The 22,310-nt window shown below is 31.0% G+C and overlaps 2 protein-coding genes across 2 annotated transcripts; one reads left to right on the forward strand and one right to left on the reverse strand.

Moving 5' to 3' along the window:
- The first annotated feature begins 5,131 nt into the window (after positions 1-5,131).
- LOC124842231 (Tetratricopeptide repeat (TPR)-like superfamily protein) lies at positions 5,132-7,698 on the forward strand. Its single transcript, XM_047318675.2, has 3 exons — positions 5,132-5,449; positions 6,794-7,124; positions 7,249-7,698. The coding sequence occupies exons 1-3, from the start codon at positions 5,217-5,219 to the stop codon at positions 7,336-7,338; spliced, it is 654 nt and encodes a 217-aa protein (XP_047174631.2). The 5' UTR covers positions 5,132-5,216; the 3' UTR covers positions 7,339-7,698.
- Positions 7,699-8,472: 774 nt separating this feature from the next.
- On the reverse strand, positions 8,473-11,273 carry LOC124842228 (vacuolar protein-sorting-associated protein 37 homolog 1-like). The gene is made up of 7 exons (XM_047318672.2): positions 11,137-11,273; positions 10,953-11,030; positions 10,606-10,693; positions 9,309-9,348; positions 9,164-9,210; positions 8,961-9,081; positions 8,473-8,852 (listed from the first exon to the last, which is right to left on the reverse strand). The coding sequence occupies exons 1-7, from the start codon at positions 11,151-11,153 to the stop codon at positions 8,692-8,694; spliced, it is 552 nt and encodes a 183-aa protein (XP_047174628.2). The 5' UTR covers positions 11,154-11,273; the 3' UTR covers positions 8,473-8,691.
- Positions 11,274-22,310: the final 11,037 nt, after the last annotated feature.

The raw sequence follows: 22,310 nt of genomic DNA on the forward strand, positions 1-22,310 counted from the left end.
GGTCGGTCATTGTATGCTTTAAGTGTTCGATTGACATGTGTTTATGTATTGGTTTAAATTGCATGATAATTGCAATCAATTAAATTACTCTAGCTTACCCTTGCTTTTCTGTGGCATGTCTTTGTGTGTGTGTTTCTCTTTTGCGATGATCACCTGATTGGTGTGAGCTTGGGCATACATTCTTTTCAGTTGGAGCAGCTGAAGGGGGGAAGTGAAGCTGATAGTATAGGTAGTTATCTTGTTCTTCAGGTGAAATTTTTATTCACAAAATCTGTTGTTCTGTTTTATCATTATGCATGTAATGTTTCATTTTAGTAAATTTTATATTACTAAATTTGGGATGTTACATTAAATATTATTTAAATTTAATTAATATACTTTTAAACTTTAATTTTAAAATTTTATGTTTAAAAATAAATATATTTAAGATAAAGTTTTATCTTAAAAGAAAAATTAAATTACTTAGTAAAAAATTAAAATATAAAGTATTTTAAATACTCTATTAAGATAAAATATTTAACAAAATCATTTGCAAGCAATTCAAATATTATATATTTTAATTTCTTAAAATTATAAAAAGAAATTTCATCAATTATTATGTTTCAATTTGATCTTATTATTTTGAATTCATGTTTAATAACATGATTTTTCCTTTTCATGAAAGTCATGGTGTCCTTTTTAAGGAATGAGTGCTAATTTATTAGACAACTTTTTTTCTTCTAATGTCTTGAATGAACTGCGGACATTTTGCTTTTATGTTTTAACTTTTATTTTAAAAATAATCTATTTAAAATTTCAGTTTTTAAACAGAAAATAAAAGTCATATTTTAATATTTCCTTTAAGATCAATATGGGATTGCTTTAATTTCTAGTGACATAATCACATAATCACATAAATAAGTATTGTAGGTTGTCAAATTGTTGTTAGTATAGTAGGATATTAAATGTTTTAATAGATGTGGTTAGAAGTTGGTAAAATGTTTTAGAGATACTTCATGTCATTATTATTTTAGGGTTAGAGATTAATTGATGTCAACCTACTATTTTAAATTAACCAATTTGAATAAAACTCTTTTTTTCTTTCATGTTAATCCTTTTAAATTAGAACTTCCGACTTTAAGAGTCTTATTTTTGTTTTTCTTTTTCATTGTCTTAGTTACGATTTTTTATACAATTGTTCGAAGTACATCATTTTTTTTAAAACAATTTAGGTTGCTTGAAGTGCACTCAACATGTGGTTGTGTTGTCATTGTTATTTTGTTTATCCTCTATTAGAGCCTTCGTAGAGTCATTACTAGACTTTCGTTAAATTTTTCACTAGAGTTGTTGTTGGATTTATTGCAGACCTTCAAAAAAGTTATCGTCGTAGTCTAGTTGAAGTTGTCATCGAACCTTTGTTGGAGTTATCACCAAATCCTTACTAGAGTTGTCGTTAGACCCTTATCGGACCTATCGTTGAACCCTTATCAAACATGTCGTGGAACCCTTATTGGAGCTGTCAACGGATCTTCGTTGAGGTTGTTGTCAGACCTTTTATCGGAGTTTCCGCCATTACAATTATTGTTGTTATTGTTGTTACCGTCAATTTTTGTCTCATTGTTTTGTTTTAATTAAGAGGGGACTAAGGAATCCTTATTATTTATTTAAGCACGACAACTCCATTAAGCAATGTTGAAGTTTTACTTTAGAGATAGATACATTATGTGCTAAATTTGAACAATTGAAATATCTCATAGAGACTATTAATAAGTCACTTTCTAGTACATACTCTTTAGCACTAGGTGGTAAGAACTTAAATTCCTCTTTTAATGTTTCTAAAACTTTATGTAAGGACTGTTGGATTCTGAGCTTTGGTGCGACAAACTATATGATCCCTCATTCATCTCTTTTAACATCATATGTTTCTCTTTTCTAACATTACAATTGATAATGGGACTTGTATTCTAATAATTAGATGTGGTAATGTTTCTCTTTTGTAATCCCTCAATCTTAAAGATGTTCTTTATGTTCCTAATTTTTCTAATAATCTTATTATTTCCATTAAAGAAACTTACCCAGGACCGAAAGTGTTTTATAACATCTTTTTTCACTCATTGTGTTTTCCAAGATCTTGTCATGGGAAGGATGATTGGATTTGTTAAGTAATAGGGTGGTTGTGTTGTTTAAACAACTTGAAAACTAAAGACAGTACATAAATAGGTACCTTTGTGTCCAATCTTGCACTACTTTTCAACTCTCTCAAATTTGACTTGTTTACATCCTTCTAGGACATTTCTCCTTTTCTGTTCTAAAGTCCATGTTCCCTTCTTTATTTTCCAAAGAGTCTGTTGAGTCATTTAAATGTGATGTATGTTAATTTACAAAACACCACCGTGTCACGTATCCTCCTAGTCATTTACATGTGATGTGTGTCACATTTATTAATGATTGTACCCATGTACATGGATTTTTCTTATGAAAGAAAAATCTAAATTTTTACTTTATTTGTCAAATTCTTCAACGTGATAAAAATACAATTTGAAAAGTCAATTAAACATTTATGTTATGATAATGGGAGAAAATATGTAAATCATGACATGTCTAAATTCCCTTTAGCAATGCCATTTTGTGTGGATACACCACAACAAAATGATATTGGTGAAAGAAAATGTAGACATCTTTTTAAAGTCAGACGAACATTTCTTTTCCAAATGAATGTCCCTAAATCTTATTAGGGAGAAGTTATCCTCACTGCTACCTATCTTATTAATTGATTACCCTCTTGAGCCCTAAATGGTCTAAGTCTCATTGAGTTTGTATTTTCCTTATTTCCAATTTGTTCCTTTTCTCTCTTGTCTTCATAGTCAAGTGTTCGGATATGTCTTTTCTGTCCATATCCATAGTTGGTTTCATAGAAAGTTAGATCCTAAAGTTGTTAAATTCATATTTGTTGGTTATGCATCTAATTAAAGGGGTATCATTGTTACCATCCTCTGAGTCGAAAGTTTTCTACCTCCATAAATGTCACTTAAACTAAATCTTTTTTTACGAATGTCCTTAGGTCCAAGCAAATTTTTTATTTTTTTGGAAGTTAAGTCTTTTGAATCTCTTGAGTCATTTTTTCTCCCTTTCATACAAGAATTGTCTCATACTACTCTTAGTATTCCTAATACTACTCTTAGTATTCCTAATACTTCTCTTGACACCTCTTGTTTGGATATCTTTGAAGCTGCTCCTAATAGGGAATCTATGTTTTCGAGTTAGGGTCAACTCCATAAATTAGTCATGTTTATGAAGTTTCTCCTAACAAGGGCATCTTTATTCTTGGTTAAGGAAAACTCTAAAAATTAGTCGTCTAGAGAATTTCTTATATATACAATATCATAGGATACAAAAGCAACATAACCTAATCTAAGAACAACACCAATCATCTTACTCAAGGTTAAGTAGTCCTTCTTCTCCCAACCTTGAATAATCTTTAGAAATTCCTAGAATATTAATTGTGAACCTAACCTTGATGACTTACCCATTACTTTAAGAAAAGGAACTCGATCTTGTACCAAGTACCCTATTTCTTATTTTGTAAGTGCTAAAAACCTATGTATGTACTACTTGAGTTTCCTATTACCATTGATGCAATTAAAGTCCCTACTTCAATTCAAGAAGCATTAAAGGATGAGAATTGGGTTCAAGTCATGAATGAAGATATCAATGTCTTAAAACAAAACCAAACATGAAAAATTGTTAACAAGTAACTAGATAAAAAGGTAGAAAGATGCAGATAAGTTTATATAAATTTGATGGTACATTAAAACATTATAAAGTAATGCTAGTTGCTAAAGGATTTACTCAAACTTATGGTATTGGTTACGAGGATGCATTTGTTGTAGTGGAAAAAATGAATATTGTTAGAATCATTCTCTTATTGACAACTTATTTTGGTTAGGAATTACAAAGTTTTGGCATGAAAAATGTTTTGACAATTAAAGGAAGAAGTCTACATAAAATTTCCTGTAGGTTTCAAGCATATTGAAGAAGGGAATAAAGTATGTAGATTGAAGAAAGCCTTGTACGAACTTAGGCAATCACCCTATGCTTGGTTTGGTAGACTCACTCAAATTATTATCTCTATTGGACATCAATAATGTCAAGGTGATCATACTCTATTCATAACACATTCCCCATAAAGAAAACTTACTCTATTCTTAGTTTATGTTGATCATATGATTGTTGTAGGAGATAACAAACATGAGAAGCAAATCTTGAAAGAAAATCTTTCTATTCATGAAAGATCTAGAAAAATTAAAATACTTATTTGGGATAGAAGTTGTTTACTCACATAAAGACATTTTTATCTCTCAAAGATTGTATTTTTTTACTTTTTCAAAGAAATATGCAAGATTGATTGAAAAATCAACAAAGTTCTTATAAAACAAACTCATATAATTGAGAATGATGAAGATATTTTTAGTATAAATAAAAGTTAATGTTAAAGACTTGTTGGAAAACTCATTTACTTAGCAAACACTAAACTTAATATAACCTATGTTGTTGTGAGTATAATTAGTTTATGCATAATCTAAAGATAAGATTTTGATAGTTTTTAGTAAATCAGGAGATAAAATTAAATAGAAGATTTTGTCGTTTTATTTTTCTTATCCATCTATAACATAAATGAATCACAAATACCAAAATCAGAACCATAGAGTAATAAGAAAGAAACTAATTGCACCATTGAAAGAGAAAATGGGTGGCAAGACTACACTTAATAAAATCGGCAATGACTGCTGCGTCTGAAGCAATGGAAGAAAAAAAAAGGTTTTATTAATATGTTGAGTGGGATGTGCGGAGGAAAAAATAGGTAACAATGAAAGGTAAAGAAAGAAAAATAAAATAAACTAAAAAAATGACACGTAATCAGCTCTCGAATAATATTAACAGTAATTTAACTTAAGTAACCACATTTAATCTTTTACATAAAACAGCTACTAAATTAAAGATTGAAAATTTTAAAAATTACATTGAACTAATGCAATGAATATTGCTATCAAAATACTGATTAATGCTAAAAGAATGTGAAACTCAGTCACAACATTTATGGGTGATACAACTTATTTACAATTAAATAAAAAAATTTAAATTATAATTTTAGATTTGTGAACAGCAGTGACAGGAAGTTATTGCAGAAGGAGAAAGGTGAGAGGCAGAAATCGAGGGCGGTGTTTGAGAGACTAAGCATGGCAACGTGTCTTCGCCTCAGGGGATTTACAACTATCAATTCGCGCGCTCTCTTCGTTTCCACCACTGGATTCTCCTCCTCCTCTTCTTCCTCTTCCTCTTCGTCGTCGTCATCGTCTTCCGGTAAGTCTAAAACGGGGAAGAAGTTCATGGATCGTCTTACGGCCGTTATCGACGCCGTTCATGATCGTAAACTACCGCCGGAGCTACGCGGCCAGCGCAACAATGTCAGGTAATAATAACGCACTTCCACATGTTTGAAAAGGCCGCTATTCCTGTAATTTGATTTCAATATACTTTTCGAAATTCTTTACGATTGCGCGCGCTCGCGTGCGTGTATTCGTGAGATTAAAATTTTCTGTTCTGAATCTTTTTAGGTTGCACAAGCACGATAACAAAGTTGGCTTGATCTTTATTGGATATATCTCTTTATCTCGGCACTTTCATTGCCTTAGGTTTAAAATGTCAGTGAATATGAAATTGATAGATTCGGCTCTTTGAATGGTTAAAATTAGGATAAAATTTCTGCACTACAGTAAATTGTTTAGCTGTTTGAGTGTAATTCATTAATCTTCTCTTGCGAGGTGAATACACGAGTTTAATCTGAAATTATACATTTGAAATAAAAACATAAAGAAGTGGAATTTCATTCTTGTCTTGGATGTAGCAAATGGAATGACAAGCAGATGAACTCTACCGTAAAACTCTGCCCTTTGGTAGATTTGAAATGCTACTAATATACGTTGGAAGAGCAGTTTTAATCGTCTAACAATGGTGGAGTTACGTAACTCACTTTCAGTAGGCTCTACTATGCCTTGTGAAATTTAAGAATTTCAACAAGTTTTTTTGTCTGATGGTACAGCATTTAAGAACTGGAAACCGGTTCTACAATTGTCTCGCTATTCTTAAGAGCAATTAAGAATCGATGATGATATAAATAACTGTTGTTTAGTTCTAATATAAAAACGATCATCTCAATTGTTATAATGGGGAAACTGCATAAGAATTGGTTCTTTAGTTTAAGAGTGCTGAATAATTTGTATTGCAGATGTTGTAAAAAACATCTTTGGCCTACTTTGTCTTGTTGAATATAGTGAAACGATGTATAAGATTAATTTCTGTTAAATATATATAAAATTTTCTATTTATAATAAAAGAAATTTGGACTAAGCCTAAATTATAAATAAGAAATAATAACTAACTAAAGATAAAATATAAAGATAAAATAAACATAATATATCTAATTGTCCTAATGAGTCAAACTTGTACAATTCTCTCTGAATATGGGATTCTCATTTTCAAAATGAGTGGAATACTTGTGATTTTCAGCCAATGAAAGAGAAAGTATTAGAAAGTGTTATTAAGTTTGTTATCAGCATTCCTTGTATAGTATTTGTGTCATTGGTTTTAACATCTCCAAATGGCCAGTTAAGTTGTCCTCAGGACGAGGGAGCCCTGGTGCACTAGTGGTACGATTGATAGTGATACCAATATTGATTTTGAGTCAAATACTTTTGGCGACATTATATTGGTTTACTCCTCATCTGGTATTTAACACAAACTGGGTGTTGGGCAGGTCAGAAACTGATATTATTAACGTTGTTGAGCAAAGGATATGGCATTCCATGGAAGAGGGCCAGTTTGAGAACTTGCCAGGCAAAGGCAAGCCCCTTAAGCTTGACACAAATCCTCATGCAGATCCAGCTGAAGACACCCTGTACCGAATCTTGTCAAAAAATGGTTGTGCACCAGAGTGGGTCGAGCTTAACAAAGAAATAAGATCTAAAATATCTGAATGGAGGTTGTCCTTGAAGAAAGCTTGGGCTACTAAATGTGGAGGAGAGCACTCTGAGTGGGTCGAGAGTTCAGAGAATTTGAAACTGCAGTTACGAGAAATCAATGATAAGGTGAGGTCATCTGCCATAATGTTTCATGGGAAATGGAATGGAGAATTAAATTCTTGGTCCTTTTATATTTTTAATTCCAGTCATAATTGAATGCTCATGCAATGGTTCTACATTTTCTTGGCAGGTTTTCCGGTATAACCTCATTGTGCCTTTTGGTAGGCAAATGTTTGGCCTTAAGTGGGAGAAAGAGCTAGGTTACTTGGAAGAAAAATGAGACTTGGTGTGGTTACTTAAATTTGAGCCAGTTGGTTCACATAGTAGAAGATAAAGATCCTATTTATTTTCCTGAGGGCGGTCATGCCAGGTAATGATCAACTGGTCGATATTATTCTGTTCGACTATTGTTGATTACATCAATTTCGTAGCAATGGTTTTAGTCCGGCCAGCCCTTGATACTGTTAGGCTAGTTATTATGATTCCTTTTTCAGGCTTATAGCTATATTTATACGGTTCATAACCCCCTATCTGTGTACCTTTCCATGTACAACCTAAGGAAACAAGAAAAAAAAATAGTGAAATGTACGAGTCAATAACTCTTGTTGTTCCCGCTTCAATATACTGGATATTTGTTGTACCTAAGGTTATCAAATTCGAGAGTTTACGTAAACTCGTGAGAGTTGAGTAAACTCAACTCGTAAACTCGACTCGTAAACTCGTAAGAGTGAGAGTTTACTTCAGATGAAAAAAAATTATATAAATAATATCTTAATTCAAATAAGTCTACAAAATTATATAACTTTAAATAAATAAAATTTATAGTTATATTGTTCATAAAAATAAATATTGTAAAACATAAATACATGAATTATTGTCATTAATTTTGATGCATTTCATTAAATATATAACTTTCAAGCTCGCAGAATCGTTTCAAACTCGCGATTTTACACGATCTTACCGATCTTACAGTCGATTCTATCTAGTTTACGCAGAAAACGAGTTTACTTCCGAGTTAACTCGGAAGTCATGTCTAGGAATGTAAACTGAGTTTACGAGTTAACTCGAGAGTTTGATAACCATAGTTGTACCTTCTTGATTACTGGAATAAAGCTTTTCCAATGGCAGTGCAATACTGTGCTTTTGCCTTTTATCTCTCGGCCATGATCATAAAGATTCACTTACCCAAATCCTTGTTCGTTTTTTAGAGGGAGATTAACATTATAAGAACCCTCATCAGATGGCTGCTGATGATGCGGACTTTAATTTTCAGTACAAAATAAAAATGCAATATTTATGATATTATCTAGATCATTTTTTTTCAGTGAGATGAAATTTAACCTTTCTCTATGAAAAAGCACAACGCATTATTTTCACATGTCCAAACACTTAAAACACAAGTTGGATCCTATAATAACGATGATAATTACAACACATCACAGCCTCTGGAAAATCTTATTGATGAAAATAACGCGGGAGCCAAATAAGAGGATATTGTGTACTATTTTTAAGATGGTCTGAAACTACTTAAATATTGACAGAGGACTACTATATTGGCAAGAATGAACTGAAAATCAATTACAGGCTCTACAAACAAGTTACATTCCTAATTCTGGATATTCTTATGCGATGCTCATATATTTGATGTTTTAACTGCAAGATTTATTAGACTTTTCCTGTGGTAAGCGGTGCGTAGCTTTTTGTATTTCTGAAAAAAGGCTCCAAGGTCAATTTCTCTGTCAAGGAATTGACGGTGCAGATTTTCGGATTCCTCATCTGTCTTATTCATAGCCTCTGCAAAATCATTAGAAGATATTACGAAACCAAGCAGGTAATAAAGATAAATTTTCGTGATTACAGCAATTAGGTTTATATGAGAGAAAACACCATGTCAATTCATACCTTGAATCCTTTGGAGAAGGTACAGTGGGGAATTCAACTTCGTTATTTCCTCTTTCTGCCTGTAAAGCTCATTTAGTTTCTCTTGAGCAGCAGCTAACTCAGTCGTACAAATTATTCTATACTGTTTCCATATGAGAAGGGGTCAAATTCATACTCACTTCAGAATGTAGAAAATCAAACAAATCATAGGATTATGATCGTACCTGGTTACTGAGTTCCACAATGCGAGGTTCTTTTCGTAGATTTTCGTCTGAATTTAAAATAAATTGTTTGAGATGATCTAAAATATCAAGCTGGCAGCTAGCCATCTGATTGCATCGTCAAAAGGAAATGAATTCAATAACTCACCAGCAAGCTGCAGATTCTCCTTGCAAAGTTCATCTGTCACCTGATCAAGTCATTGGGGGTAAAAATGTGTTAAAATACAAGCAATACAACAATAGAGTTTTCGGCATTTACATTGGTGGTGGTGGTGTGAGGGTGGGACATTAACATCGAGTAATGTCCATCTAAAAACATCAGTTAACCACAGCATTTAAAAACTTCTGCAGAAGTGCTCTGAATTTTGGGTCTTACCAAAAACCTGATAGGAGCCCCCAGTGAGTTTATGAAATGTGCAACTAAAAAGCATGCCAATTGTTTGGATCTTGTAGTACAAATGCAGAATTCTGACACTGACACTTCGATTTTGCAACTATGCAAATTGAAAAACTAGTAAATGACAGCTAGCACAAACCTTTCTATGAAAGCTTAAGTAGGCTATTGAGGATGGAACTTTCATTTCCTCATTTTGATTCGAAAAAATGGATCGAACAACGAGGTGTTGCACCCAATATAAGCACTACGGATTGGGACTTCGGACATCAAACTCAACAATAATTGAGATTAGCATAATTAGGCTAACAATCTCCCCTACTGTAACAAGAGGGGTTTAAACTCAGCCTGTAGGATCAACCACCTGCCACTACCAAAAATAGCTTATCCTAGCAGTGACATTTCTATCCACAAGACAAAACTAGCTTATGAACTAATTAAAAACACAAAATTTAGAAATGCTATCTAAGAGCATTTTACAAGTCAACTTCTGTATAAACTAATTTTAGTTTAAGGAGAAATTAATTCAATATTTTTCTCTTTTTTTTCTTTTTAAAAGGAGTTTATAGAGAAATGTGTCCAACACATGACCTTGATATGCCTCATTCATTGCAAAGGGAAAACGAAAATTTAACAAAAACATTTTTTTGAACTCCACAAAGATTACTATCATGAAATAAACACACATTTAGATTAAAACATAATTTCCCATAGCACTGACATGCCTCAACAATTTCTTCTATTTTTCTTAAATCAGAAAAAACAACAATTTCATCTATAAAGCATGACAGATCAAGAAATATGTTCGACTAGGGTAAATTCTGACGGATAAGTTCATATGCATATCCCCAATTCTTCCATTGTATCCAACTCGATACCAGAAAAAAATTGCTTACTCTATTACTTCAAAGAACATGGCAGAATATTACAAGCAACACAATGAAATTAATATGAAAAAAGTGGCCAAAAAGGGAACTTTAGAATGGAGCACACCACCAGAAATTCTCAGAATCATTATCATCATCACCATCATGATAACTGCATATCTTACATGATTTTGAATCTTGACCTCCTCCAGTGAATTTAAGAACTGCTGATATGCGTCTTTGTTAGATAAAAGCTTCCGCAGCTCATCAACACTGCCAAGTTCATAAAAGAGAACAAGGAATCATTAATATTGCTAATATGTAAAAGACACCGAACTGTAACATCGTATTCTAACCATAAACTGGTTTATGTAATGATTCGTTGATGTTTACAATAAATACTCATTAAACTCTCATTTAACAAGATCAATTATTCATAACATCAGACTGCAACATAAGGTCAAATGCACTGTTACATAACCAAAACTAAAATTTGAAAAACAGAAGAAATGATATGATGTTTGTTGAAGACCTTTTATCCTTGAAAGTAGCAACAAGTCCAGCAGCTTGGGTGGTGGAAGAAGAACCATGTTCGAGTTCTTGTGATCCCCTGCACGTAAACGAACCTTTAAGCTTAAAACATGACATGAATGACGAATCAGTTAAAAGAAAACGATAAAAAGAAAGGAATCATATCTGAAAACAAAGAGGGTTACCGAAATCTAGTGGACATGGTTCTGTTTCAAGCTTCGGAACAAACGAGGTTGCGCTGTGTTTGGTTGCGAGCTCTGAAATTAATGTCTCTTTTTCTTATGACTTCCGCTACGCGGTGCGCTTTGTCGTTGTCACTATCGCGGAACTAAGATTTATTCTTCTCCTATTTCTTATAATTTTTAATTTTTTTTCGAATTTTTGTCACTCTTTTGGAAAAAAATATGATTTACAAAACAAAATTATATTGCTCGAAATCGTATTTTATTATTATATTAATAATTCAAGTTAGGAAAAATTCAACTAAGCTGTATTTTTTTTAAATCCTTAAGTTAATTTTTTCCACTTTACGCGTAAACGTATATTATTATTACTACCTAAGTCTCTGAATTAGAGTCAAAATGAAAAATAAATTAAAATTTTAGATTGAAATAAAATGTTTGAAAATGTACTTGATTTTTTCTTAATTTAAAAGACCAATATGACCGGTAGGTGCAGTTTTAAGCGATTATGGTATTGGTTAATTTTCACGAAGCACTTATTTGAGATTTCTTAGTTCTGTTTAATAAACTAATATGTTGACGTGTAACTTTAAAAGACTGCATTGCTTTTACATGTGTATAAAATGGCTTGTTAATAAAATACCCTTGTAAATAAATTTGATAAATTGTTTAATTTACTGTTCGTAAAATTATATGTAAATATTTTAGCATGGTAAAAAAATTACTATTTTTAACTCAAAAAAATATTAATAAAATGTGTTTCTTTAAATCATTTTAAAAAATCGAATTAAAGAATTATCTGCCGAACTAATTCAAAATTCTTTCCTGATCGTGATTAAACGTCGTGTCATCTAAAGGAAAATTTTAGTCAACGTTGACATTAATACTGATATGGGTACTTCTATATATAAACAAAAATAAGTACTTAGAATAGTATTTTCAATATAAGGGTGTTATAACAAACATTTTCAAAATTCTGTTTTTATTTTAAGTGAGTTTTACTTTAATTAGTATGCTTAATAAACTTTACAAGTTTTATTCCTAGGTAAAATATTATAAAACACACACTTTAATACTTTTTTATTTATATTTTAATATTTTATATTTTATAAATTAATTTAATCCTTATAATTGAATATTAATTTAATAATAATGTTTTAAAGACATGTTAAATTGAAAAGTTATTCTACATTCTTAACTATTCATGATTTTAAACAAAATTCAGCAAAAACAAAAATCTAAATCATAAAATTTGGTCTTAAATTTTAAATTATTGACTAAATCCAATTTCTTTAAATCCAAAAGCACATAAGTCTTTTTCACCCACATTTTTGTTAGGTTTATCGAGATGAGGTTCACCAGGAAGACACAAACACCAATAAGATATGAGCTCAACCACATAAGGGATTGACACCACTCTCTACCCAAAACATTAAGACAATACGTTAATGGATCTTTCACCTTTATATAATGTTGTACTTTCTCATTTCTATCCAATGTGAGACTTGACTCATTTGGGTTCCCAACAATTTCATCATCTTTTTTTATCAGAAGTCATAGTTTTGATTGTTGAGGAGTCTTCTTCAAGTCCAACAAATAAAATCTCTTTTTGGGGTAAGTCAAAATTTTAGTTTCCTTTGACACCCATTCTATTTTAGGTCGTGCATGTGATCTTTCTGAATCTCAAATAATAAAATATTCTTTTCTAAACTATGTTTCATTGTTTTATGAGATTGATGTTTGTTATAATGTTCACTTTAGTTTATGAATTTGTAACAGTGGTCTGGTATAGAGGTTTAAGGACATTTCTGAGGAGGGAATCCCATTAAATGTGTTTCTTTAGTGTATGTGTGCTTTGAGGGAAGAATTGTTTCATCTTGAGAATGTTATTTTGAACTCTATTAATCATCCATACTCAAGTAGAGGAGAGTGATTAGGTAGTGAGAGTGGAAGGAGGTCCTGTCATGAGAACGACCCTAGGGTTTTATGACTAGGCAGTAGATTCACCTTGTGTGTGGTAGCTCGAATGGGTGAGATGTTCCACCACCACAAGTGCATAACTTCCTAAGTTCCAGTCAAATGCACCTATTCAGATAAATTGAGTTTATAAAGGTCTATTTATATGCATAATAATGTGTGATGAATGTTTTCTACCCATTGTGGTAATTCACCTAATTTTATTTTTTTTTGGAAATTTTTTTTTTCTGTTTCAAACTAGCTTACCCTCTCTTTTACTTGTGTCTCTTCTTGTTTGTCCTTTTCTTTTGCAATGATCTCATTATTTGGTATGAGAAGATGAGGAAACAAGTGGTGAGACATGTGGATGGTGATAATGTTGCTTTTTAGTTCTTATTTTACCTTTAGTTTTTGTTAATGTACCTTTTAGGGACTCTTGTAAGGTTTTGCAATTGTAGTTTTTTACGGTTATTTGATTATTCTGATTATATCTTTTGGATAATTGTAATAAGAATGCTCAATGGATGGTTTATTTACTTGAATTATTAAATTTGTGATGTTTCATTGTAGTAGAATTTTTTTTACTAAAATGAGATCTTAAAATGTGATATTAATTATTTTATAGTTAAATTAGTGAGAGAGAAACACTTCATACTTTTATTTTAAAAAAAGTAATTAATAATGGTTGCTACATAAAAAGTAAAATAATGATGGATAATTTATAGTTTATTGCGTTATTGAAAGGTCAATACAATAAAATAGATACTTAGCGTAAGTTAGCCGCCACTAATAAGTAAAAATTGATGCTAATTAGTTAATAGATTTGTGTCACATGTGTAAAAAAATCTTAAACCATAGATGATAATTCATTATTCTTGATTTTGGGCGACCGACTGTAAGTACCAATGGTTTAACAGACACTAATTTATTATTATAATTTTTAAATTGGTTTTATTTAAAGGTTTTTAGCATCGCCGGACCAATGCTAATGCATTTTTATTTATAAAAAGATTAATTCAATGTCCAATAATTAAAAAATAAATCTCATACAATGCCTTCATCTTCAATAAAATAAAATTCAAACAAAAAAATTAAAAGAATTATAATGGATGAAAGAGATGAGTGTGGATAAAGAATATGAGTATGAATCAAAGAGATGAGTATGAATGAAGAATTTGGGTATGGATCAAGAAGATGAGTGTGGGTAAATAAGATTAGTATGGATGGAGAAGAAAGTATGGAAGGAGATGTGTGAAAAGGAAAGAAGGGAGTGTGATGAGGTGTTTTTAGAAAGTGAGAAAGGAAATAATGAAACCCACTTCTCCTCCTTGTAGTGAAAACTCCAAGGGGATTGGAAAATTCGTAAAACTACCCAAGTTTTTCTAAAAGAAACTCATGTTGATTTTCTTTGCCTAACTTTTAAAGTCGAAACCAAGACCCAGTTGAGATCTAAATTCAAGAAGAATGTACACCTATACAATTTGTACAAGAAAGAAAAAAACCCTTTTAATTGCGTTGAATTACATTTCTAGTGACTTAAATGGATATATGGCTTGCTAGATTTCGAGTTCTCTCCTATTTTTCATGATAATTTTAAGTTGAGACAAAGTTTTTAAATTTTTGTATAAAACCTATGCAAATTCATTTTTTCTTATTTTAGTCTAGACTAATTGGGCTTGTAGACCAAACTAGAGCCTAAACCCTAGGAGAGTTACTCCCTCCACCACCACACACTCCTCCTTGCACCTCCCCGTTTCCTTTTTGCCCTTCAGTAATATTTAATTTTTGTTTTTATTTTTTTTCCAACAACCAACCACTTCATTAATGGTCTCCACCATTATATCAATGCACCTCCACAACAATCCACTTGTTCTGCTTGAATGAAATTCCTTTGAACAAATTAAAAATAAAATTATTTTAGATATAATTACATAACAAATTAAAAAAAACACTAAATTTAAATAATATATATATATATATATATATATATATTAATTTAAAAACAATAAATTAATAAACTAAAAACTAAAAAAAAACACTCAGGCCTCATCAAATGTGGCATATTCGTTTGGTCTTGAACGAATGTCGATATGACATTCGTTCAAGACCAAACGGATATGCCACATCTGTTGAGGCTTGGGTGGTTATCTTCTTCCTCTAAAGACATAGAAAACGCAGCCACCAGGGACCAAACACAGAGACCAAACAAGATCAAACATGCAACACACATAATATATTTGAATGCATTCAAATGAAATAATACTACCAAATTTAATTTGAACCAACCTCTCGTAGACCAAACTGCACACTAGACGCACCACGAATGAAGCACCACCAAAGCACCACTAACGAACCACCACCGCACCACCACCACAACACCACCGCAACACCACCGTACCACAAATACACAACCAAGGGACCAAAATGGAGAAGAAAAAAAATTAAAGAAGTAGAAACATATATGAAGAATGGGTTGGGAAAAACGGATCTGGAGAGAAAGAGAGAAAATGAGAGTTGGGGGGGGGGGGGGGAGGGGGGGCTAAACGGATCTGGAGAGAAAGTGAGAGTTGGGGGTAGGCGGCTGAGAGTGAAAATGAGAGGTTTAGGGTTTTCATAAAAAAAAGTAAAAAAGTAAAAGGTTAAAGTAAAAAGGTTTGTTTTGTAATTACAAAATTTTTGGGGAGGTGTAGGAACTGTTGGGTGGTGGAGGGAGCAACACTCAAACCCTAGACCTAATTATTGCCCATACTGAGACCCATCATTACTTTATATTTCAAAACATTTCTATAATCTAAATGTGCTTAAACACATAAATTGTTTGCTTATTTTTCATATTAAGGAATTGTCTCTTCATCTCCTTTTATATTTTACTTTTTTTTTCAAATTTTGTTTTGACTCTTCCTCTTCTCTTAATTTTGTTTTTTTCCTTGTCAATGAATAACTAATTCTTGAGGATCACAAAATCAAGACGAAACAAGCTGGATTGAGTTTTGTACCGATTTTTTATCACTCTTAATTTTTTTCTATGATTTTTTATTTTGTAATTTGTGATTACAATTTTCTTTTCTGACTTGAAAAAATCAAATTAGGAATCAATTGAATCTCTATTTGATAATTAGATATAGGTTAGATTGAATGATATTTTTATTTGATTCATATGATTGATTTAATTAATTAATTGTTCAAACTTTGATTTAAATATTTAGAGAAATATGATGAGATGAATTATTTACTTCGTGGATTAACCTTTTTATGTTCTTTTAATTTTTTATTTTTACTTTTATTCCTAAACCTCTAAATTAATTTATACATGAATAATATTAAAAATGAAATATAATCAATATGTGTCCATTGAGAATCAATCTAGGTTGTACTTCTAGATTGCATATTTTACATAAAACATGGAATCTTTAATTACAAGAGTGACACTGAATATCAATATTGTTGTTGCTCTTGTTTTGGTGTTGTTGGTTTTGTTGTTGTTAGTGTTTTTGTTATTGTTGCTTTTGTTATTGTTGTCATTGTATATATTGTGATTATTATTGTTGTATTTTATGTTCTTGCTGAAGTTCTTGTTTTGTTCTTGATGTTGTTATTGTAACTATTGTTGTTTTTTTATATACACAATTATATTTGAAGATGACTTCTCGTATAAATAGTCAATCTTCTTTTATTGTAAAACACTTTCAATACATTGGATTTTAAGAGACAATTTTTGGCACTTTGAGGTGTAGATTCTAAGAAAATTACTTGTGGTGTGTGAATAATTATATGATTATCAATGTCACTTTGGCTATACATGTTGGGATTGAGACTAAGAGTGTCCAAACCCCAACGCGCTGTTTGTTTCAATTTATTTACTATGGACAACTATAGTTGTTATGCTACCAAATTTTTGGTAGAATTATAGAAAGTTAGTAGTTCCACCTAAAGCATCATGTTGGATTCTTGGGTAATATCAAGGATTTAACATCATAATTCTCTTTGAATGCCCAAAATGTTCTTCTTACGTGACACTTGATGATATGATGACTATTTTTAAAGAGATATGACCTTTAGAAAATAAGTGTGAAGAGAAAGACCGAGGATTCTCAGTCATGAAAGTACATTGAAAGGTGTGATAAAAGTGAACGGTGGAAATGATTCACTAGGGATAAGGCTATGAAGGTTTGTAGAGACCTTGGGGAATGAAAAGTGGTGGATCTCTCATTTTGGTTTGCCTATTAAGTGTGGGGGAAATAACTAGCCTTGTTGGTCACTCCCGATAAGCTTTAAAGGCTTTATCCTAATCATTTGAACATTTTGCATGAGACTATTACGACTTGGGAAGCTTAATAGCATGATCCAAAAAAATTGTGTTGATTAAGATAAGATAAATATTTAAGAAGTGTGAACATTGTTATTTAATGACATTCATAAAATACATAGGTTGTATGGATAGTTTTGATGTATAAAATACTCACCCTAGAACCAAACTTTCTAAGTATTGACGATATTGGTGGTTTGAAAACTTTAAATCTTAGACATGTCAAAGAGAAGACAAAGCAAGATGTGATGTATTTTCTTCTTTCTTGCATTTATTTTGTTGTTTTATATGACCTAAGAATATCACATGTTACTTTGGAGCTTACATTCACTTACATTACTTTGTGGTTATGCACACTCACTTTGAGAATTCAATGCGGGGATCACATACCATATATGAAGGAGAGGTGGCTTGTGATTGTCATACTAGATTTTGAGTGATTGAGCATGACATTAGAGGAAGAATCCTAGACTGCATTATTAAGTTGGATAAATTTATGCATGTATATGAAGATCAAGGTGACATGAAAAAGTTAACATCTTTTAAGATTAATAAAAATATTTGTCAATGTGTTAGAAATCAAGAAGAATTTCATTCGAGGTGTTTCATCTATTGATTAAGAAGGATGGGCAAATTATAAATTATTTATAATGCACTTCATTTGAAGAACTATTGATCGAGGTTGTACCCAAATCAAATTAATGAGCAATTAGAAATGTAGTATATACTAGGAAGTGGCTCTTAGATCGTCTCTCAAGGACCAACCTTTAGTTCAAGCATTAGATTGAACACGTAGTGCAGGGGGATTGGACAGTTTTGTGAACTAAAATGAACCAATTAAAACATGAATTCAAACACTAATTAAAAACGGTCAGTCACTAGCTCAATTACAATGCTTTCAATTAAAGATTTTTACATTAATTACATACTCCTCTAACCCCTAATCCAACATGAATTAACCAACTAAGTGAAGACTAATCATGTTTTCATAAAAGCGAATTAAGCAAACACAATGCTTATATTCAATCAATTCTCCACCACACATTTCCATCAACTAAGCGAAGATTAACACCAATTAGGCAACGTGTACCCAATTGCAAGTGCACAAATAGATTGAATATGAGCAAGGTCAGAGCAGCAAAAACACAATTACGATTTAGAAATCTCATGGAAACTATGAAATTTCACTAATGACCAACCAAGCACACTTAAACTACCATTAAAATGAAATTAAAACAGCAAAACCAAATTGAATTCATCAACCATAGTAATAGTAGAACCAAAAACGCAATTCTAGAATGAAAAGGAACTTCAAAACAGAAACAAAATTGTCATTCTATTGGGTTGTGAAATGGGAAAATGAAATTGAAAACAGAGAATGAAAGTGCCAATGAAGACATAAACGAAAATGCAATTAGAAAACAAAATTGAAGCAATAACACAAAATGAAATTCAAAGTAAATGAAGATGATTCAATACATAATAGAGAAAAGGAAAGCAAAACCTAAAACCCCGAAAAGGGGGAAGCTGAAAACGTCCCAATGGTAGAAAACGAGAATGAGAAGAAGAGAGAAGGTTTTTGGGTCCTTTGGGTTATAAAACCGAAGTCCCAAAACTGCCCCTCAAATGGGCTTGTACAAAGTTGACCAAAAAAAGGCCAAAAAATATGGTCTAAAATTAAAAGAATTAAAATTACAAACGGAATTAAAAACAAATGTTGATGTGGAAAATGGAAAATGACATGACAACCTTGTTGTCCCAAAATATGATTCCAAAATTGTCTTGCAAATAATAATTGGAATAATTAAGCCCAAATAGTTCAAATTAATTAAAATAAAAATTAATAGTCAAATTAAGCCCAAACAGTAAAAATGAGACAACAATGAAGAATTAAACACAATTCACTAATACAATTCGGTGCGGAAAGATAAGTGAATAATACAGAACAATGATTCATCAACTATGAAGGACAAATGAACTGGAGACTTTGTATAATGTGTTTTGCTTTGTTTGATGTTGAGTTCTATAAGTAAAGCATATAGAAAACTAAACTCGTTTAGTTATTGTTATCATCAAAACTCTATTGAAGAGACTATATCAGAGTTAGATTGTCTATAATCTCAACATCTCTCATGAACAAAAGAGTAGACTATATAGCAAAGAAACAAAACAAACATAGAAAAAGTAATTTTATACTAGTTCACCTAAACTGCCATGCTACATTTAATTCCCCCTTAAGATAATATTTGAGAGATTCCACTAATGAATCATTGATTATAATGAGTACACAAACTACTTTTGATCCTCTCGCCTAAATCTCTCTCAAATTAAGTTTTCAAAATAATTTTTTGATAGGGGGAACTATGTGAAAGCTAAACCCAAACCCTTGTGTGTTTTTTATGATGACAACAATATAAATGTTTTAATAGTTTCTTGCACATATTATGTAAAGTTGCGTTTATATGTTTGTTTGTGCTTGAACTGTTTGGTTTGCATACTTACTGTGGTTATACATGAGTTTATATTTGTGGTATGCATATTCATGGTTTTGAATGATAAAGCTCTTTGCACAATGCATATCTGTATGAATTAATCGATTAGAGTGTTTATGTAATCAGTTAGATTCACCATATATCAGCAAATGCTTAACTGTGGCAAACTGCAACTTTTAACCAATTACATTATATGCATAATTGATTAAAACTCGTACCTTTGCTTATAATTATTTGATGAGTGCAGTGATGTGTTTTCAAATAAAAAAGTTTTCAAATTTGCTTAAGTGTTATACTTAACCAATTATACTGTTTTCTTAATCGGTTAAATCTCATGCACATTGAAAATTGTTCTCTTGATAAGTCTTAACAACCATAACGGTCATATTTTGAATTGTTTTGACTTACATTAATTGTGCAATTGATTACATTAAATGTGTAATCAGCTAAATGTGTTTGAATGTAATTCTGGTATAGGAGTGTTAATTACTTAACCGATTACATTAATATTGTAATCAATTAAGATGCGTCAGACTTGAGAAAACTATATATATTGACGCATAACTCTCTACAAAAAGAACTTTTGGAATATTATCATTAATATATGACAAAGTTAGTTGAGATAAGAAATTGTAGGGGTGTTCATTCTCCAAGAATCAAGAAGCATTTACTTTGGAGATTCAAAGGATTCTTGAAGGAATTGTTGTGTGCTTATGTTTGCTGATCACCATCCGCACTCTTAGGTGTTCTGGATCAGATCAATGTTGATTTTGCAATCTGTGGATTATGATTTCCCTGTTGCCAGTGGCCAGGAAAAGAACGTGAAGTTCTAGTATCTTTGAGAGGTGTCTCAAAGGGTTTCTGCAGAAAGATGATTGTTCTTTCTATGTTGTTTGTTTTCTATATTAGATTTGGAGTTGGAGAGGAGATTGCATTGAGAGAGGGTCTCTGTAATTCTTGTTGTATAACTCAATCTATATAGTGAAGTGATTTTCAATCTCAGGTTGATTGAAAGAGATCTGGATGTAGGCATTGAGACCGAACTAGTACAAAAAAACTTGGTGTTTGTCTTTCTATCACTTATCTCTTTAAATTCATTACATTCTTTATTTGCTTGTATTTCAAGAAAGTGTTAAAGATTTTCAAAGGTTTTTAAAAGAAAAAATATTTTAATACTGAACTAATTCATCCCCTCTTGGGGGAAATAAGGTCTATCCATTTCTACATAGTGAATAAAGAAAATTTTAAAGAGATAAGAATTTAGGTTCACGAGGCTAACAATGTGAAAGATGAAAGGTTGGTAACTCTTTCACTTATATTCAAGACACTTAGTAAGTTATGAAAACTTGTATATAACTTTTGTGTTTTGATCTCTTTGCAACTTAATGTCTTTCTATAAGTTTTGCATGAAGACGATGGTTAATGCATTATGATTCTATTATAATCAAGCTTTGTCTTGTGTCAACATTACATTCTATTATTTGGATTGATTAGATTCTAAACTAAAAGGAACCTAATTCTTGATTTTCCTTATTGAATGTGAAAATATTCATATATATATATATATATATATATATATATATATATATATATATATAGATATATATATAGATATATAGATATATATATAGAGTAATCTAATGCTTTTATATATCTATATATATATATATATATATATATAAATATATATGTCTCATTTTACCATTAAATATGTATGAACTGGGCATAACATTTGAAATTAACCACTAAATAATGTGGTAAACTAAAACTTACAAAGAAACATATTAAAAGGTCCACATAAAATAACATGAATATATGATCAATTTTCATTCATTTAACATTAAAATTGTCAACAAACAACATTGACCATCTTTATAAGCATTCAAAACGATGGGAATCACTTTTCTTTTCTTAACTCTTTTTTTGGATTCCAAGCGTTGGCTAAATACCTTAGGCGCATAAGTCGCATTCCTTTCACATAATCAACCATGCTATTCTCATCTATACTAATATTTTTAAAGGGGAAATATGCTTAAAACGATTATCCATAATTAATCCATACAGTAAATAAAAAGTAAAACTAAAAAATAAAAAATTGTAATTATTGTGTATGTTAGTTAAAGAAGAAATACAAATAAATTATATTAATAGAATAATAATAAATAATCCCAAATTCGTCGAATTCAGTAATATTTTGACGAGTTTAAATCACGCAATAAACTTTAATTCATTTAGACGGATTAAAGGAGTTGATATTTTAGGTTTAATTTCTTTTGAGAATCTTTTCCCAAAAAGACCAAGAAAATATGTATATATATATATGAATAGATACATATGCAAAAGTATATTTTTATTATTTTACAGTTAGCAGTAATTAGTTTCTCAAGAAAGAAAAAGGTTTGACCTGATGTTTCATACTCTTT

This window comes from Vigna umbellata, chromosome 8 (genome assembly GCF_029865625.1).
Source record: "Vigna umbellata cultivar VRB3 chromosome 8, Vumbellata_1.0, whole genome shotgun sequence".
Taxonomy (NCBI): Eukaryota; Viridiplantae; Streptophyta; class Magnoliopsida; order Fabales; family Fabaceae; genus Vigna; species Vigna umbellata.